Here is a 17,952-nt window from a genome sequence, read left to right as displayed (position 1 = left end):
TTCCTCGGTGTCAAGGTGGTGCGCCGTCCGGATGGCTTATTCCTTCATCAGCGGAAGTACGCCCACGAGCTCCTGGAGCGCGCCGGCATGCTTAACTGTAAGCCCGCCGCTACGCATGTTGATACGAAGGCCAAGCTTTCTGCTATGGATGGTTCTCTTGTTTCGGATGCTGCTTTCTATCGGTCTATCGTTGGTGCTCTCCAATACCTCACTCTGACTCGAGCGGAGATCTAGTATGCCGTGCAGCAGGTGTGTCTTCATACGCATGCTCCTCGAGACGTTCACTGGGTTGCCGTCAAGCGGATTCTCCGTTATATCTGTGGCACTATAGATCTTGGCATCACGCTTCACGCCTCCGCCCCACGTCGGGCTATTGTGTCTACCTTGAACCCTCACTTATCTCGTGGTCGTCCAAGCGGCAGCCTACGGTCTCTCGTTCCAGTGCTGAGGCTGAGTATCGTGCGGTGGCCAACGCCGTCGCCGAGTGTTCGTGGCTTCGCTAGCTGCTTCAGGAGCTCTCTTGTCTTGTTGACCGTGCCACGGTGGTCTACTGCGACAACGTCTTGACGATCAATCTTTCCGCTAACCCGGTGCATCATCCGCTAACCCGGTGCATCAACGCACCGGACCAAGCATATTAAGTTAGATATTCATTTTGTTCGGGAACAGGTGACCCTGCTTGCTACATCGTCATTTATTGTGTATTTGGCCCGCCTCCTAGTTCTTGTATAGTTAAGGTCCGTGGCCCACCTTTGTACATCATATATACGTGCCTATACACGAAGAGCAATACATCGTGCAATTCACATATTCTACACTCCGGTACTCACGTGCTGTCCAAGCTTAACCACGAAGCTGAAATCGCATCCAAGCTTTAACCTTAACCACGAAGCTGAAATCGCATCCAAGCTTTAACCACGAAGCATGAGAGGACTACAACAAAGCTAATATTCAGATGCCATCCTAGTACACACCGGAGGGGGAACACGATGCCTAAATCTACAGAGCGGTTGCTCAAACACACCGAGCAACCACGCACGTGTCAGACCACACTACGTAAAACACGAAAGCAAAGCTACAACGAAGACTACATCCATTTGCACGGGGACGATGAGCCTAGCAGGCGGTACTCATCTGCAGGCGGCGAGCCAGGTGAACGAGGTGCCACGTCAGGGCCATCAGGGACAGCACGTTGCACAGGGACGAGTAGCCGTTGAGCTGCTTCAGCCGCTTGTTCAGCCTCACCACCTTGCTCTTGGCCATCTCCGCGTCGGGCGCCGTCACCGAGGTCGTCGTCGTCGTGGTCTTCGCCGCCCTGACGGTTCCCGTCGTGCCGTCCACCGGGCTGCGGGCTCCTGCTGCCGTGGGGGCGGCTGTGGTGGTCGTGGCGGCCGTGGCCACCGTGACGGCCGGCGGGTCGATGATGTCGGACATGTCCCTTCCTCTGCCTTCTTCCTTCTCCACTTTCATCCTTTCGAACATCACCTGCGATGAAGATGAGGAAACCTGCATGCATGAGACGGACACGGATTTGCGAACGACAGGACGAATTGCACGAAGAAGAATGCTGGGACAATCTTACCTTGGTGGCTTTTGGCTCGAGAAGCAGCATGTTGGCGAGGACCAGTCCCAGCGCGCTGAGCAAGTTGAAGGTCTGGGCGCGCGCCGCGAAGGAGCTCCTCTCGCGGCCGAGCAGGTGCGCCGCCAGGGCCAGGCCGACGCAGTAGGCCATGGCGCGGAAGTACACCGGGTACAGCTTGCTCTGCACCACGCCGAGCTGCTGCCGGGGCAGCGACGCAGCGAGGACGTGGCTCGACACGAACGTCACCCACACGCACGCGCCGTAGGCCGTGGCGAACCCGAGCAGATGCATCACCGCCGTCGCGGTGCGCGCGGCCTCCATGGGCGCGCCGAGCAGGTATCCGGCTGCATCGGACGCCACCTCCCGGGCCCGCCTCGCGATGTCGGTCAGGTTCTTGGTCACCTCCCCAGCCTTCGCCTTCGCGACCTCCTCGGCTCGCGCCACCTTCTCGGCCGCGTTCCCTGCAGCATCCCCGGCGTAATCCTCTGCTCGTTCTGCGATGTCAGAGACCTTGTCTTTGGCGTTCCCTGCAGCTTCAGAGACCTTGCCCTTGGCACTGGTCACTGTCTCAGCTGCTCGGTCCTTCACGTGCGATGCTTTCTCCTTGGCTTCACCGGCTGCTTCTGAAACCTTGCCCTTGGCATTCGTCACTGTTTCAGCTGCTTTGTCCTTCACGTGTGCTGCCTTCTCCTTGGCTCCACCGGCTGCTTCGGAGACCTTGTCCTTGGCACTCCTCACGGTTCCAGCCGCTCCATCCTTGATGTGTGCTGCCTTCTCCTTGGCTCCACCGGCTGCTTCGGAGACCTTGTCCTTGGCACTCATCGCAGCGCCCTTCGCCTCTGATGCAGCGTCGAACACCTTGCCCTCCGCTTTGTCCTTGGCACCAGAGAGCGTCTCCCCGGCAGCTGTCACCGTGTCCTCGGCGCCATCTTTGACGCGGGAGACCCCGACTCTCGCGCCCTCCTCCAACCCCTTGGCGGCGCCGCAGAGCCTGTCCTTGCAGCGCTTCACCGCGCCGAACACCTTGCCCGTGGCGCTCTCCTTGGCATTGGACAACTTCTCCTTGCCATCCTCCGCCGCGCCAGCCACCTTGTCCGCCGCGTTGGAGACGGCTCCCCTGGCTTCCTCCGACACCGTTTCTTTCGCCTCGACGCCGTCGAGAGCGTGAGGGGGCAAGACGTGCGTCTCTTTGGCGGAGCCCTGGCCCGGGGTGAGCGGGAGCTCGCGCTCGTACTCGACGATGACGACGCGGCGGCCCTCCCGGAGGACATGCTCACCGTGCTGCTGGGCCGGCGGCGGAGGCGCTGGCGACCAGACGCCGGCGGCGGCCAGGGTGGAGAGGACGAGGCATACGGCTACAACGTTTATCATGGTGGGAAATCGCATTGGGAGTGAGAGTGTACAGGCTGAGGCTGAGCTAAGAAGGTTTGGACAAGTAGCGTCTTGCCACCGTCGAGCCGCTTAAATCCGCGGGCGGCGGCGGACCTCGGATGGTTGTAGAAGGAGGAAGACGGGGCGAAGGTAGAACACGTGGAGAGCTCGTAGTAGAGGTGGCGGGGCGCGCGGTGCCGCGGTGACACGCGTGAATTGTACGTGTCCCGGTGTTGCGATGCCTAGGTAATCGCGCGCGGGCGTCGGCCGGTGGAGACCCGGCCAGAGCATAACGTTGCCGGTCGAGTTCAACGGTCGAACGCGCGCGCTGGTACCGCGTGACACGGCCGATTGCATGTGTGGTCCGGATTTAAAACTTGAGACTCGCAAGGTAAATGAGTAGCTTATATGACTCGGCTTGAATCGACTAAAACTCAATGACAAACGATGAAAGTTAAGCATTACTAGGAAACATGTCCGTGCGTTGCAACGGGAGAAAAACTAAGCAACGGATAGGAAACTCATCACTCTCTCCTTAGCCCAATAAGCACCCACATCAAATACTCCAGCATGAAGAAGAATTGTGCTTTCAGTGAAAGCATATTTGCAAAGTGGCTATTTAGTGTATGAATTGTTTAGTTCATGGTTTTTCTTGTAATCATAGCATCACATCCTAGCCATCTCTGCAAGGCGGCTACGAAATGTATAAATTATTCAGTTCACGGCTTTCCTAGTAATCAATATCACATAACATTCTAACCATGTGTTTTTTCCATCTTGATAACACTAATTCATAGAAGAAGGCATATTGTTGGGTGGTATCTTATTTGATATTTGTATCCCTCTGATACATATTAATTGTCGCTGACTTAATACAACTTTAAGTATTTTTCTATTCGAAGGACCCTGCATCTCCTGTATATTTTAAGTTTTTAACAAATACCTACATGCCGTGCCATGACAAAATAAAGTCATAGAATGGTATGCATACAATTTAGAAATTATAGAACGTGCATTCGATTCCAGTGAAGTCACTAACTACTGTAAATTACAAATAAAGTAATTCTTAGATGACCAAGGATACAAAAGGAAAATACCAGTAAATATCACATATGGCAGAGCAAAAAACAATTACCAGCAGTAGCATTCACCTGAAAATAGAAATAATAATTGATATAAACATATGGAAAATCCAACCATGCATAGCTGAGATTAGCTGTTTACATTTATACCGCGGTCAAAATTCATTTTGGTCACAAAAAACCTCATCCGAGATTGTGTCGCAACAGATTGCTTGAAGTCGACCATTGACTTTCGGATTTAGGACCAGTCTTTCTGTTGTTGGAAGTCAGCCACAAGACTCGGCATCGATTTATGCTAACAATGTATACATAACTACTGCTATCTAGTGTAGTTTATACTGAAAAAGCTACGAAAGCTACAGGGCACAAGGAAGGGTGGACAAAATGAGAGGTTTGGAGAAGAGTGATAAAATTTTAACAACTTGCAAGCACCGCGAGCTGATCCTATTTTGCAAGTATAGTGGAAAGATACATATGATTGCATTGGCATTAAAACTAATGTTCTACGTGGCAAGTAAACTGGTTGTGGATCAACACGTGTAGCAAGTGGAAGATCTCAGACTTGCAGTACACAATTTCTTTGTTTACTAATAGGTATCCATCTGCAGTCTAGGGTCATATTTGAACTCCTTATAACACACTCATTTGCCTGACAATAAAACAGGAAACATGAATCAGCTATTATGCATTAACCGCATTGTTACAGCCAGCTACTCTCATATGTAATTGTGATTTAACCACACAAGCATTACACAATTTTATAATAGACCATGCTTAGATTCAATATGCACAGAAGAAGTATGACAAATGAGCAGAATGTATGACTATGCCTACAAGATTGCAATATAGTCTAGCTATTTTCAAGACTATCACACATTCAAGCATTCGGATATGTAAAAGCCAAAAAGCAATGCTAGCAGACAAAGAAAAACCAATAAATTGAATGTGATGCTTCATATTGCACAGTGCATGCACATGCCATGAAAGACAAGCACTTTGCCTATGTATATCTGCATACAAAACTCATGTAACTTGATGCTAACAATTTATTGGGTAGCAAATAATTATAAAGGTGAAGTAAAAGGATGATTGTCAAGAATCTGAGCATCCAAGAAGGAATCTAGCCATTCCATTCATGAATCCTCCAATACTGTTCCATGTACATAAAGAAGGGGTCGAGCTAAGTACAGAGGAAAATAAAATAACAAACCTGTTTAAGTAGTTGATGTCGGATCCATATTTTTCTGTTCAGAAGTATGACAACACCGTATGAGAGGTAAGATCAGCGCTAAAACACACCATCATCAAGTATGACCGCCGTAAGAGAGGTTAAGATCAGCGCTAAAACACACCATCAGCAACACTATAAACCAGATCGCTCGTCACATCTCGAATCCTACTTCAGGACAGTAAATCTGAAAGCTAAGCCCATACATTATATAGCTCACCATGGATTTTTTTTGCGGGGTAAAAGGATTGTATAATACAATTTGTATTGCTTAAGTATTTGTCACATTACAATCCCGAAGGGTAAGGCCTAAAATTTCATCAGGACCCGATCCTAACCAAACTACTGTGCGATCTTCTTGGCGCCCAAAGCGAGCTAGCAGGTGGCTGGCTGGTTCTGTTCACGAGTGATTTTGTTGATGGAAAACCGTCTTTCCTGTCTCATGAGATACTTCACTTGCTCAACGAGATGTCCGAGCTGTGAGCAGTCACGGGAAGAGCTATTTATCATTCCAGCAAGTTCAGCTGAGTCAGTTTCCACCATAACATCCACATGGCTCCAATCTAGTGCAAGCGACATGCCCTCCAAGAAGGCACATAGTTCGGGCTCAAGGGCCGACCAACAACATTGCAATGATCTGCAGGAAGAGAACACAATCTGTCCTTGTGCATCTCGAAGGATCATGACAACACCCACGTCGCCTGTACTCCCCATGAATGAGCTATCAAAATTCAATTTCATCATGCCCTCAGGTGGTTTCTCCCACGACTTGCCTATAGCAGTACACTTTGCTGGGGTGGCAGCAGCAGCATGCCATCTAGCACACCGTTGCCCCTAATAATATGTTCTGTTGTCTGCGTTGTCTGCGTTCGGATCTGCCTTAAACTCGCCAGGTAGCTGCAGGGGAAGTGCCGGGAGCCTCGAACATAGGGAAAAGGCTTGTCACGTCGGTGTATAGATAACTTGAGTATAGGAATTGGTGCTACACATCGTTCTGTTCTTTGCTTTTCTCACGTCAGCGTCAAACTGGTGTTCCCATCGTCGACTATCTCATTGACCCTGCTCCACGCCACCCGCAGCTGCTCCCACCCATCCAATTCCTCCCTGAAGCACTTCTGAGTCTGACCATCACCTCTGCCACCGCAGGAGCATCGTCCGCGTGCTCGTATGGCGACGCGGCCTCCATCCGGCCGCCCACTACCGACGGCTTCTTTGCTTCTGTCGCCCCCTGTTGCTGCTTCGAGCGAGGCAGGCCACAAGGCCCCGCCGTCCAGCAGCAGCGCGGGTGAGGGTGGCATGCGCCAGCACCACAAAGCGAGGAAGAGAGGGAATTGGTGGCGGGGGCGGACCTGCTGCTGCGTCAACCTGCGTGCGTGCTCTCCTCGTGAGGTGTCCTTCGGTGTGCTAGGGTTGCGTCTTCGGCAGCGACGCAGGCGAAATATAGCTGACGGGATTCCCTTGCTCTGCTCCAATTTGTAAAGAAATCTTCTCTGAGTTGTAGAGGAATTGAGATTAGAATTTCTTTTCTTTAGGGAAAAAAGGAAAAAGTGAGAGAAACTGAAAGAAGGGGCAGCGTGCAGCAACGTGACTTAGGCGAGTCCATTAGCCCAAAAAGCCCAATGAACAAAACGTGTGACTGATAGAGATAGAGATTATAAAAAGTTGTACGTGTATGGGCTGGACTAAAGCAGGCCCAAGTATGCCATCGTGCTACCACGGAGGCAAAAACGAATTGTTCCGTTAGTACCACATCGGTTAATTCCAAAACATAAACGAAAAAGCGTAATATGACTGGGCAAAAGCGTATTGTGACGGTGAACCCACAGAGTCAATCCGTGCTTTATTATTAGGGATAGAAGAGCATCTCTAATAGCTGTCTTATTTTGAGCACGAAAATAGAGTTTTTTTTTTGCCGAAGAATTCTTGTATTACTCAATCAAATCACACGTACAATCACGCTTAACAACGTCCAAAACGACCTCCGGTCCTGACCCAAGCCATACAACAATTCGGCCTTGAGTCCTTTCAAAATTTGCCAAAACATGACTAGAATTATTACAACTTCGTCGAATATGAGTAATACAAAAACTACGTTCGGTCATACTATCTTTAATCTCTCTAACAAGAAAGGCATATTTTGATCTGTTTGTATCTCTATTTTTCACCATGTTGATTGCCTTCAAACCGTCGATTTCAATATCAATTGATAGATTGCTCCACTGTAAAGCTAGCAATAGCCCTTCTCGGGTCGCTAAGATCTCAACCTCCAATACATCATAGCACGAAAAAAGATGCCTGCAAGAAATGAATATGATTGCGCCGGTGCGGTCACGGAGTAGCATGCCCGTTCCTCCCACATCGTCCAGAATGAATCCATCTGTGTTCAGTTTTACATGTCCAGTGACCGGAGGAGTCCAAGGGACTAGTTCAGTGGTGGCGTTATTGCATGTGTGAGCTTGTAGAGGGAAACATAACTGAAGCGGTGTTTTTCCTTTCACATGATCATCACCAGGACTAGATGCAATGGATTCTAAGGAGGATATACAGCTTGACAAAAATCTGACGGAGACATCAACAAGGGGCGGGCTTATAATGTACGAGCTCGTTTCTAACATACCAGATCCTCTAGAAGAGCATCAGCAAGCAAACTCGTGTATGCTTGTCAATCTCACAAATATACTGAATGAATCAATCAGACCCCGTTGGCTGATCGAAGAAACATCCTGCAGAAACCATTCAGCAGCCATAGCCTTCCAAAGGACTCTTGCGTTTGTGCGTGTACAAAAGGTATGAAACGTGTCCTCTTCATCAACACCATAAACAGGGCATAGGGAACTAGTCTCCAGATTACGTTTCAACTTATTAGACCATGTAGCAAGGGAATTATTTGCAAGGCTCTATGCAAAGCTCAACACTTTCGGGGGAGCTGGACAAGACCATAGGGCCCTCCAGCCCTCACGCCGTCCATCCGGCCGGTTACTTGAAGTGACCGTGCGATCGTTATGAAGGTCATCCGAGGCCAAATGGAAACCACTCCTCACAGTAAAAACACCCGACTTTTCTGGAGCCCAGGCTATGAAATCCTCGCCAAGGCGATGAGAGGGTCGAATTTTTTGGATCTCACAGATGTCCACTGGAAGAAAGAGTTGCTGCAATTTTATGTTGTCCCAGTTTCCATTGTGGTCCATAAGCTCAGAAACCCATTTAAATCTGCATCGTCCTTTAGGAGATATGAGTCCACCAATAGGATCCCGAACAATCCATTTATCACGCCAAATTCTAACATTTTGTCCATTTGCAATCCTCCAAACTGTACCTTTTTTAACAGTTCAAGGCCATGTCATACAGCTTGCCAAGTGGATGATGGATTACTCGTGAAAACAGTATCCTCCAATCTCCCGTTAGGATAGTATTTTGCCTTCAGTAGTCTAACACAAAGACTATCTGGATGAGTTAAGAGACGTCATGCCTGTTGTGCTAACAATGCTTGATTAAACAATCTGAAATCTCTAAAGCCCAAACCACCTTGACACTTAGGACTCGTCATTTTGTTCCATGCAAACCAATGTGTTTTTTTCTTCCCCTTCTCCGCTCCCTAAAAATAATTTCTGACCATATGGTTCAAATCATCACAAACTTCAAAAGGAATCTTAAAGACACTCATTAAATAATTTGGAATTGCATGTGCAACAGATTTAATTAGCACTTCCTTACCAGCTTGAGTTGGGTGGCCATCGAAAGAAAACATGCGCTTCGTAAGTTTAACTTGGAGATTCTGGAATTTACCCTTTGTCATGTTGTACAAGTTTTTGAGCACAAAAAAAAATATTAGGCATGAGCAAGCGTCGTCTCCAACAATTGCCTTATAATAGAGCACCCAGATCAATATTTTTTAACGAATATTTGAACTACTTCAACCATATTTCATATTTCAAACATAGTTCGACCGAAGTTTAAACATGTAAACTACAAACATAGATGAAATACGACATGCGACGTAAACTACGACAAGCAAACTACGAACACCACAGAATATCACTCTCGCCATTGGAATCGACGTTGACCCGATCAAAGGCTCCTGCATTCTCATTCTTCTTGCCATATGATGACAAGACCCTGCCTTGGCGTTGTTCTTGCGCTTCAACTGCTTGGCCTCCCTCTTCCACAAGAACTTCATCTCGGCTTGCACATATTCCGGATGTGCCCTAGCAAACGCCGCCATCGCCTTCTCGTCGCTCTCTCTGATGTTGTCCCTCTACTCAACAACAATGCGGGAAGCCGGCTTGATCGGAGTCGACTCGATTGTCACTGGCGTCCCAAGGAGCTCCGCATCCACCCGAGACTCAATCTCCGGCATATTGAGCCTTGAGCGCGGGAGGTAGATCCTCCACACACGTCATAGGCGCGGGCGGCAAGGTCATCCATCAGGTACGTGCCGAGTCAGTATGTGCCGGTCAGTACATCCGGCCGTCAGTACATCCGGCCGTGCCCTTAAATTGCCCCTTGCTCCCGTCCTTCGGTAGCATGGTGAGGAGGTGGCGGCGCCAGGGAAGAAGGCGACAACTCGGGGAAGGTGGTAGCAAGGAGGAGAGGTGACGCGGGTGCAGCGGCGGTGCGGCGGACTTCGACGGAAAACGGGACGGTGCCGCGGCGAATTTCGGTGGAAAGGGGGCGGTGGTGGCGAGATTCGCTGGTTAAGGGGCCGGCGGGCGTGGAGCGAGTGGATCCGACGGTTGCGGGGTGTGGATTTGCAGGCAGCGGGCGACGCGGGTGTGAGGTTGCGTGTGAAAGGCGGCTTCTAGGTTGCGACTATGTGTCGCTTTATTTGGACGACACCAACCGAAGTGTTGTATATTTGCAGCACTTCGTGCTACATTTTAGGCATGCTGATTTAAAAAAATTATGGTTGGGCAGTTGTTGGAGGCCCTTTTTGCCTCCTCGTGTCAAAAAAGGTTCATGCCGGAAATTAGGTCTGCTATTGGAGATGCTTTAATATGATAATAGTTGAATATTTGCGCGGCGCCGCAGGAGGATATAAGAAGTGACAATTTTATTGATCAAATCAAGGCACTACTCAATGTTTGATGTGCTTACTTTGCAGCACGAGATAATCTGATCAATTTAGTTATAGTGAATCCATTATTATTTAAGTGTATCATATAAGTGTAGTGAGATTCAGATTTTACAAAATATATTTTGGATTACAACTTTCAAAAATTACGTCTAAAACATTAGTGACAAGTCCATTACTTTGACAATTCATTTTTTTTGTACAAGATACAACATTTTCTTGGTGTTGCCGACAAAAGCCTAAGTGAAGCAATCTGTCACATGGCTTTTGCCGACAATTGTTTTGAAATGCGGGAACAATTTTAAAATTCATGAACAATTTGGGAAGGTTTTTTTGCATTTGTGGATATTTTTGGAAGTATGAGAATAATTATGAACATTTTTCGAAAATTGAAAACCCATGAACATTTTCTGAAATATGAAACTTTTTTCCAAATTCATGATCATTTTTAAATCCGCGAATGTCTTTGTAATTTAGAATACTTTTTATCCAGAAATTCTTTAGACATTTACGTTTCTAAAAATCCATGAGAATTTTTTAAAATTCATAATTTTAAAAAACCCCAAACCTTTTTTGACAAGCAAATAAAAACAGAAAAGGAAACGAAAAAAGAAAACACGAAAGAACAACAGGGGCACCCCGCCCCACAATTTTCTTTTGGACTGCCCCCGACCCACAATAGGCCGGCATTTCCTAAACGGCGCTTAAGGCGCTCATTTCTTCGAAATCACTAATTAAGGAATACTCGTTGTAAAGATCACTTCAATTCCTTTAATTGCGATGAGCGACGCATATGCAGCGCGCCATTTGTCGTAATCTGAAAGTTTTCTTTTTTTTCGTAGATTTTTTTATTCAAAATGTTTTATCTCTCATAGTTGCGACGAGCGGCGCATATGCAGCGCGCCACTTGTCGCAGTCTGGAAGTTTTCTTTTTTTCGTAGATTCGTTTATTCAAAATGTTTTATCTCTCATAGTTACGACGAGCGGCGCATATGCAGCGCGCCACTTGTCGCAATCTCGAAGTTTTCCTTTTTTTTTCTTTTTAAATTCGTTTATTCAAAACGTTTTATCTCTCAAACCGTGCGTCCAAATCTCGAACCATTTTCATCGTTGGATTTCTCACGTCGAGATCAAAACTAGATCCCATGTTGATAGGTTTTGACGAATTTTTTCTTCACGAAAAAATCCAGACGAAAAAAACCAGACGAAAAAACCGAACCAAGAGCACGGGTTTTTTCCCTTTCCGAAAGAGGCATTGCCCGTGCCTCTCACGAAATCACAAACGTGCCTCTCGCGAAAGCAAAATCGTGTCTCTCGTGGAAGAAAGAAAAAGAGAAAACGCGTTTTTTTTCCGTTTCCGAGGAGGCACGGCCGTGACTCTTGTGAAAGCACAACCGTGACTCTTGCAAAAGCAAAACCGTGACTCTCGCGAAAGAAAAAAAAACAGAAAACACGTTTTTTTCCTTTCCGAGAGGCACGGCCGTGAGTCTCGTGAAAGCACAACCATGCTTCTCGCGGAAGCAAAACCGTGATTCTCGCGAGTTTTCAAGAGGCACGGCCGTGACTCTCGCGAAAGCAAAACCGTGACTCTCATGAAAAAAAAATAAAAAACATGTTTTTTCGTTTTCGAGAGGCACGGCCGTGATTTTCACGAAAGCAAAACCGTGCCTCTCGTGGAAGCAAAACCGTGACTTTCATGAAAGGAAAAAAATGCATATTTTCACGCAAAATATTTTTTCGAAATATTGTTTTTGATTGAAAAGCTAAGGAAGACCGGCGAAAAACCAAAACGTCAAAAACCCCAAAATAATCGTTTAAAAAGCTGAAAACGCGTGCGGAAAAATAAAATAAAAAATTCGGAGAGAGTGCCCAGAGCGCGACACGTGGCGAATGGTTAAGAACGCGCTAAGTGACAATGATCCTTGCGAGGCTCCCGAAGGAGCGCTCGTTAACTAGTTGCTTTCCCATTCCTTCGATACCAGCAAATGGGCGCACACCCACTCCTCCGCGCTGGGCCGGACCATTTTCCTGTTTTTTTTTCTAAAATCCTGCAAGAAAGTCGCGCGCGCTGTGAGTCGCGTCTGTTGAGATAGCTGGGCCGGTCCGCCAGGGGTCTGCGCGAAGTCGAGAGTTCCCTGTTTTGGTTAAGCTAAAACTAAAATGCCCATGTAGCAGCCCGTTCCAAAGGCCCACTCGCTCCCAGTCGTTCGGTTCGCCTCCGCGCACTGTCCCCGCAGAACCCTACTCAGCCACCTCCCGCATCGACTGGACGCTACTCCGCCGCCGGGGATGGAGGACATCGAGGACGTGCTGGGACCGGCCGGGTTTTCCGGCGGCGGAGCTCCTCCCGGGCTCCGCCTACCCCTCTCCACTGTCGCCGTCAAGCCCAAGCGCAGGTCGTCCAAGCTCCTGCAGACGCAGGCCCAGCCCGATGCCCGGATCCCAGGCACGCAGGTATGCCGCCACCGCCTTCGGCCGATCCTCTTACGACATGCGTGTTGACGTGTTGCCATCGTTTCATGCTTGATCTGATTTGCTTCCTGATACTGGTGGTATTTGTGTTGCAGACGATATACGTCAAGACATTCGGGTGCTCACATAACCAGGCAAGCTTCCTCCGCATTACTCTCTGCTATCACTTGTGCTGATTATTATATTTTTTACGGAAGCTTCCCAACCACTTAGCTCATATCAACTGCTGTATGACTACTTAGCATGCTGTAATTTCCACGGTTTAAGTAACAATTCTTCAGGAGAGCTGTCTGACAGTAATTGGTTGAACAGCTGATACGGCTTAAGTAGTGCTTAGTAGTACCTGGTCTGTGGATTTAGTGGTGTGTGACTGCTGCTAAATGCTAGGCAGCTAATGGCTTTGCTAATGCTAATGTATAACCTCTGCTTTTCCCTTCTCTGCAGAGTGACAGTGAGTACATGTCGGGGCAGCTCTCCGCGTTTGGATATGCAATTACTGAAGAGCCCGAAGGAGCTGATTTGTGGCTAATTAACACGTATGCTTATAGTTTCTTGTTTGCTTATTTCTGTATTTCAGTATGCTTGATCAACTGCTTTAACTTGGCTGGCAACTAAGCTGGTTCTGCTTTGGTTTTCTTGTACTATCCATGAACTGTGTATTCTTGCCTTCTTGGTATCAAATACATTTCTATTTGATTTTGATATTGTAATTCCATGCTATTGTGTCTGCCCTGTGGTGCCTAGTGGCGAAATGTGTAGCTGAGGTATACGGATAATTTTTGACATGTACTTTTGCCATTCCAGATGCACTGTGAAAAATCCAAGTCAATCTGCCATGTCAACTCTCATATCAAAATGCAAGACGGCAAACAAGCCACTGGTTGTAGCTGGCTGTGTGCCACAAGGAAGCCGGGATCTGAAGGAGCTTGAAGGTATTAGTATAATAGGAGTGCAGCAGATAGATCGGGTTGTTGAAGTAGTTGAGGAAACTTTAAAAGGGCATGAGGTTCGGTTGTTGAGTCGGAAAACACTGCCCTCACTTGATTTACCCAAGGTAAAATCTATTCATCATGTGCATCAGTTGTATCCCACACATTGATAAATTTTTATGTTAAACCTAATGACTGATAACAGCTACACTTTACAGGTTCGAAAGAATAAATTTATTGAGATTCTTCCAATAAATGTTGGGTGTCTAGGCGCTTGCACTTACTGCAAGACAAAGCATGCTCGTGGTCATCTTGGAAGCTATTCTATAGACAGCTTGGTTAGTGTACTGACATATTTCTATCAGTGCACGAAAATATTGCTTCTCCTAATTTTTTTGAAGCAAATTATTTGTTTCCTATTCACCTTAGGTAGATCGTGTGAAAATTGTTGTCTCAGAAGGTGTTCGCGAGATATGGTTGAGCAGTGAAGATACTGGTGCTTATGGTAATTTCAGTGTCCAAATTGTTATAGATTTACTCAGTGTTACATATCATATACTTTCATTCTACTTTGCCTCTCTGATCTTGTATTTTTTAGGTAGGGATATCGGTACAAATCTTCCGAATCTCTTAAATGCAATTGTTGCTGAGCTTCCTGCAGACAGAAGCACAATGCTTCGCATAGGGATGACAAATCCTCCTTTTATACTGGAGCATTTGAATGAGATAGCTAGTGTTTTGCGCCATCCTTGTGTTTATACTTCCCTTCATGTTCCTGTGCAATCAGGCAGTGATGCTGTTTTAAAGGTATGCTTGGAACTCTTGACTTTATTTTTCAGTAGTACTCCTTGACAAATATAAGATGTTCCAACTTTTTTCTGAATAGGATGTACACACGTTTTAGTGTGTTTATTCACTCATTTTAGTCCGTATGTATTCTACATTGAAATAGCCAAAACATCTTATATATGTGAACGGAGGAAGTAGTAGTAACCTATAGAGACAAGTTCATAATTTTTGACTATTTCTGTGTTTGCCCATCTCAGGCAATGAATCGTGAATACACTGTCAGTGAGTTCAGAATGGTAGTTGGTACTCTCTGTGAGCTTGTCCCGGGCATGCAAATTGCCACGGATATTATTTGTGGCTTTCCTGGTACGGTAGCAAGTTATGGGTTCAGCTATTCAGTCTCGTTTTCTTATTAGTTATAGATATCTTACATTGTCAATAGTTTGTTCTGAACTATATTATTCGGTTTCAGGCGAAACTGATGAAGATTTTGTTGAAACGGTTAACCTTATAAAAGAGTATCAGTTACCTCAAGTTCACATATCACAGTTTTATCCCAGGCCAGGTATCGTGTTCTGCCAAATGCCATGTTATTAACTAATTATCAGTATTTTTTTCCTCAACTCAGCTGCAATGTTTTTTCTGTAGGAACACCTGCTGCTAGGATGAAGAAAGTGCCTAGCATTGAAGTGAAAAAACGAAGCCGTGAATTGACCTCAGTTTTCGAAGCTTTTTCACCATACGAAGGACTGAAAGGCAAAGTGGAGAGGATATGGATTACTGAAATAGCTACCGATGGTGTTCATTTGGTAAGTGTGATTGAAGCACCAATTGTCTATAATCAATATTGCTCATGCCAGATGCTAAATTTATGACTAGACAAGCATTTGCTTGTATGAACTTCTGTTGCACAGGTTGGACATACCAAAGGGTATATCCAGGTCCTTGTCATTGCTCCAGATAGTATGCTAGGAACATCAGCTGATGCGAAGATCACGTCTGTCGGAAGATGGTCTGTATTTGGTGAAGTGATAGAAGGAACCGTTGCAATAAAGGAAGCAGCACTTGAACAAAATTCTGCTGAAGTGCAGGTAAAAAACAGCCCAAATCGTGTTGAGGAAGCCGCTTGTTCTACAAACACCTGCGATTCCTGTGCATGCTCGGGTGCAGAAAGCGCAGCACAACAATGTACTCCACAGCAATGTGAAGGGCCATCTGATGCACCGACAAATTGTGGTGACGCTACTCGTCAGGAAACACCTCAATCTACGCTTGTGAGAAGAAATGTCGAGGGGGCAGGGAAAACAAGTGAAAGTGATACAGAAAAATCTAGAGGGGACGATCAGCAGGTAAATGTGATTACCAGGGGAGCACTAAACATTGACAGGATTCTTTGGGGTGGTTTGGCCGTAAGCTTTGCCACAACACTAGCCATACTTGTGCTGCTTACCTGCAAGATTTTTTACACGTCCTCCTAAGGCTGGTGGCTGTAACTGTAATTTTTGTCTCCATTTTGGTGACTTTTCATGTGGAACCATCGTATTGCCAAGTTATGTTGCTGAAATAGAAATTCTCATGTATCCTTATAAACTTGTATATGAAGAGAAATGGAGTTCTTTAATCTCACAGTTTGTTAGTGTCCAAATAAGTTTTGAGTGTCTAAATATGTACCCGGCGTTTAAAGTTGCATCAATTGAAATCTTAAGAGAAATGGACCGGTCGGGGCGTTTGAAATCGTGCAATCTTTGCAAAATGGACACTTCGAATACTTTTAGCCATGCAACTGTGGTCACCTGAATTGTCCGGACCGGGGGAAGATTTGGGGAGCCCGGACGTCCGCCACATCGGACTCTGATGCCCTCGGGTCCACCCAAAGCCCCTCTCCGGACACGTCCGCTCGCTCCAGAACCCTGCGCATCGCGTCCATACCAGTTAGAGCGGACATCGCGTTCATACAAGTTAGAGCGGACGTGGCCGGATGGCAGCCTACTCGCATTCATGTCGGTTGACCAACCATGTGCCTACCTATCATTCACACCAGCTCAACGACCGAGATGCCTACTCCACCGCATTAAAGCTTCGCCAGGCTGCATTAGCTATTAAATCGACTGAGCTCAGACGCAAACCCTACACTCTACCAACGCTGCGGCACACAGAAAACATCTACGTTGTTATGGGCAAGAAGTCCGATGCCGATTAGTGGTGGCCAGCACATGGCTCTGGATCCGGGAGGAGCTCCGGATCGAGTTCGCGCCACCGCTCATGCTCTTTGGGTCCCTCGTCCTTCACGGCTTCGAAGGATGTCAAGCCATAGCCGATCTCCCCGGACGAGGAGCAGGAGCCACCCATCCTCGCCTCCGCGCCCACGACGGACGATGAGTTCATGTGACACATGAAGGTGGTGCTGCAGCAGTCGCTGATCGAGTGTGGTCAGCCATCTCCTCTTCGCAAATGTGACGTCTAGATCAGACATCGCGTGAAGGAGGAGCCATTGTCATTGCTGTGCAACCAGGACGGGGCACCGTCACCCCCGCTTCACTAGCCGGACAACTAGTGTCGCCCGGTCCTCGCCACCGTCAAGAAAGAGGAGCACGCACTCCCACCTTGTCGCCAGTCGCACCTCCACTACTACCTCAAAGGTGTCAGCGTTGGCGCCTCATCATCCAAGAGCATAGCCGACGTGGGTGCTCGGCCTGGGTAGCACTCACGAACAGGCAGGACACCTCGGCCTGGGTGTTTGCGGTGACTTGGCCGTTGATCGGTCCAAGACCACCGTCGAGTTGGTCTTGAGCTGACGTCGACCTTGTTATGGACGTTGAAGTGGGACGGCGGAGTTTGAGCACGAAACCTTTATCCGAGCCATCGATGTCGTCGAAGACAAGCGGTGCAAGGCGGTGGAGGGTGCGACAGAGGGTCTCAAGCATGCTGTGGCGGACACACAAGGATGCGGCGATGCCTTGCTTTCCGCTACTGGCGCGGCGACAAGGACGATGGCTCAAACGACATCACAGATGGTGGCTCGTGCGACGACATAGACGGTGAAGAAGATGCCTGTGCCCAAGAAGGCCTTGTTTACGAGGTCACCTCTCGTACCTCGTCTAATTTAGTTTAAATTAAAATTAGTTTGAACTTGTTAAACTTTGTTAGTTTGGTTCTAAATATATAAAAAATTATTCATTTAGCATGAATTTCATCTTTGTTTGTATTCAATCCATTTCAAAATGGATCAACATTTGATGCTTATAGTTGGATGGTTGGCCTTTCTCGTGTCCACCTATATATGGTGCACGTCCATCGGGTGATTCACATTTGAACTGCCCTAAACCCCGTCGTGCATCTGCCTCTCTACTCCCGGTTCCTATTTCAAATCCCTCTTCAGCCTACCAATCTTAGGGCATCTACAGCCGGACTTAGAACCCCCCCCCCCC

General features: G+C 47.3%; 2 protein-coding genes across 2 annotated transcripts; one reads left to right on the top strand and one right to left on the bottom strand.

Moving 5' to 3' along the window:
- Nucleotides 1-934: 934 nt before the first annotated feature.
- On the bottom strand, nt 935-3,075 carry LOC119355192. The gene is made up of 2 exons (XM_037621972.1): nt 1,583-3,075; nt 935-1,485 (listed from the first exon to the last, which is right to left on the bottom strand). Exons 1-2 carry the CDS (start codon nt 2,966-2,968, stop codon nt 1,117-1,119), a joined length of 1,755 nt encoding a protein of 584 aa, XP_037477869.1. The 5' UTR covers nt 2,969-3,075; the 3' UTR covers nt 935-1,116.
- Nucleotides 3,076-12,532: 9,457 nt separating this feature from the next.
- LOC119355191 (threonylcarbamoyladenosine tRNA methylthiotransferase-like) lies at nt 12,533-16,152 on the top strand. The gene is made up of 11 exons (XM_037621970.1): nt 12,533-12,788; nt 12,902-12,940; nt 13,251-13,342; nt 13,611-13,860; nt 13,954-14,073; nt 14,165-14,240; nt 14,334-14,542; nt 14,782-14,890; nt 14,997-15,089; nt 15,173-15,333; nt 15,439-16,152. Exons 1-11 carry the CDS (start codon nt 12,624-12,626, stop codon nt 16,000-16,002), a joined length of 1,878 nt encoding a protein of 625 aa, XP_037477867.1. The 5' UTR covers nt 12,533-12,623; the 3' UTR covers nt 16,003-16,152.
- The last annotated feature ends 1,800 nt before the right edge of the window (nt 16,153-17,952 follow it).

This window comes from Triticum dicoccoides, chromosome 2A (genome assembly GCF_002162155.2).
Source record: "Triticum dicoccoides isolate Atlit2015 ecotype Zavitan chromosome 2A, WEW_v2.0, whole genome shotgun sequence".
In the NCBI taxonomy this organism is placed as follows: domain Eukaryota; kingdom Viridiplantae; phylum Streptophyta; class Magnoliopsida; order Poales; family Poaceae; genus Triticum; species Triticum dicoccoides.
This window is presented reverse-complemented; position numbering and strand designations above follow the sequence as displayed.

What these genes read in the sequence shown, in the direction of transcription:
- LOC119355192 (XM_037621972.1), bottom strand. Translation starts at nt 2,968, where the DNA reads ATGCGATTTCCCACCATGATAAACGTTGTAGCCGTATGCCTCGTCCTC. An exon ending in TCGAGCCAAAAGCCACCAAG is followed by an intron (nt 1,486 to 1,582) that starts GTAAGATTGTCC and finishes TCTTCATCGCAG; the next exon opens with GTGATGTTCGAAAGGATGAA.
- LOC119355191 (XM_037621970.1), top strand. Translation starts at nt 12,624, where the DNA reads ATGGAGGACATCGAGGACGTGCTGGGACCGGCCGGGTTTTCCGGCGGC. An exon ending in CCTCACTTGATTTACCCAAG is followed by an intron (nt 13,861 to 13,953) that starts GTAAAATCTATT and finishes TACACTTTACAG; the next exon opens with GTTCGAAAGAATAAATTTAT. An exon ending in TGAAGATACTGGTGCTTATG is followed by an intron (nt 14,241 to 14,333) that starts GTAATTTCAGTG and finishes TGTATTTTTTAG; the next exon opens with GTAGGGATATCGGTACAAAT.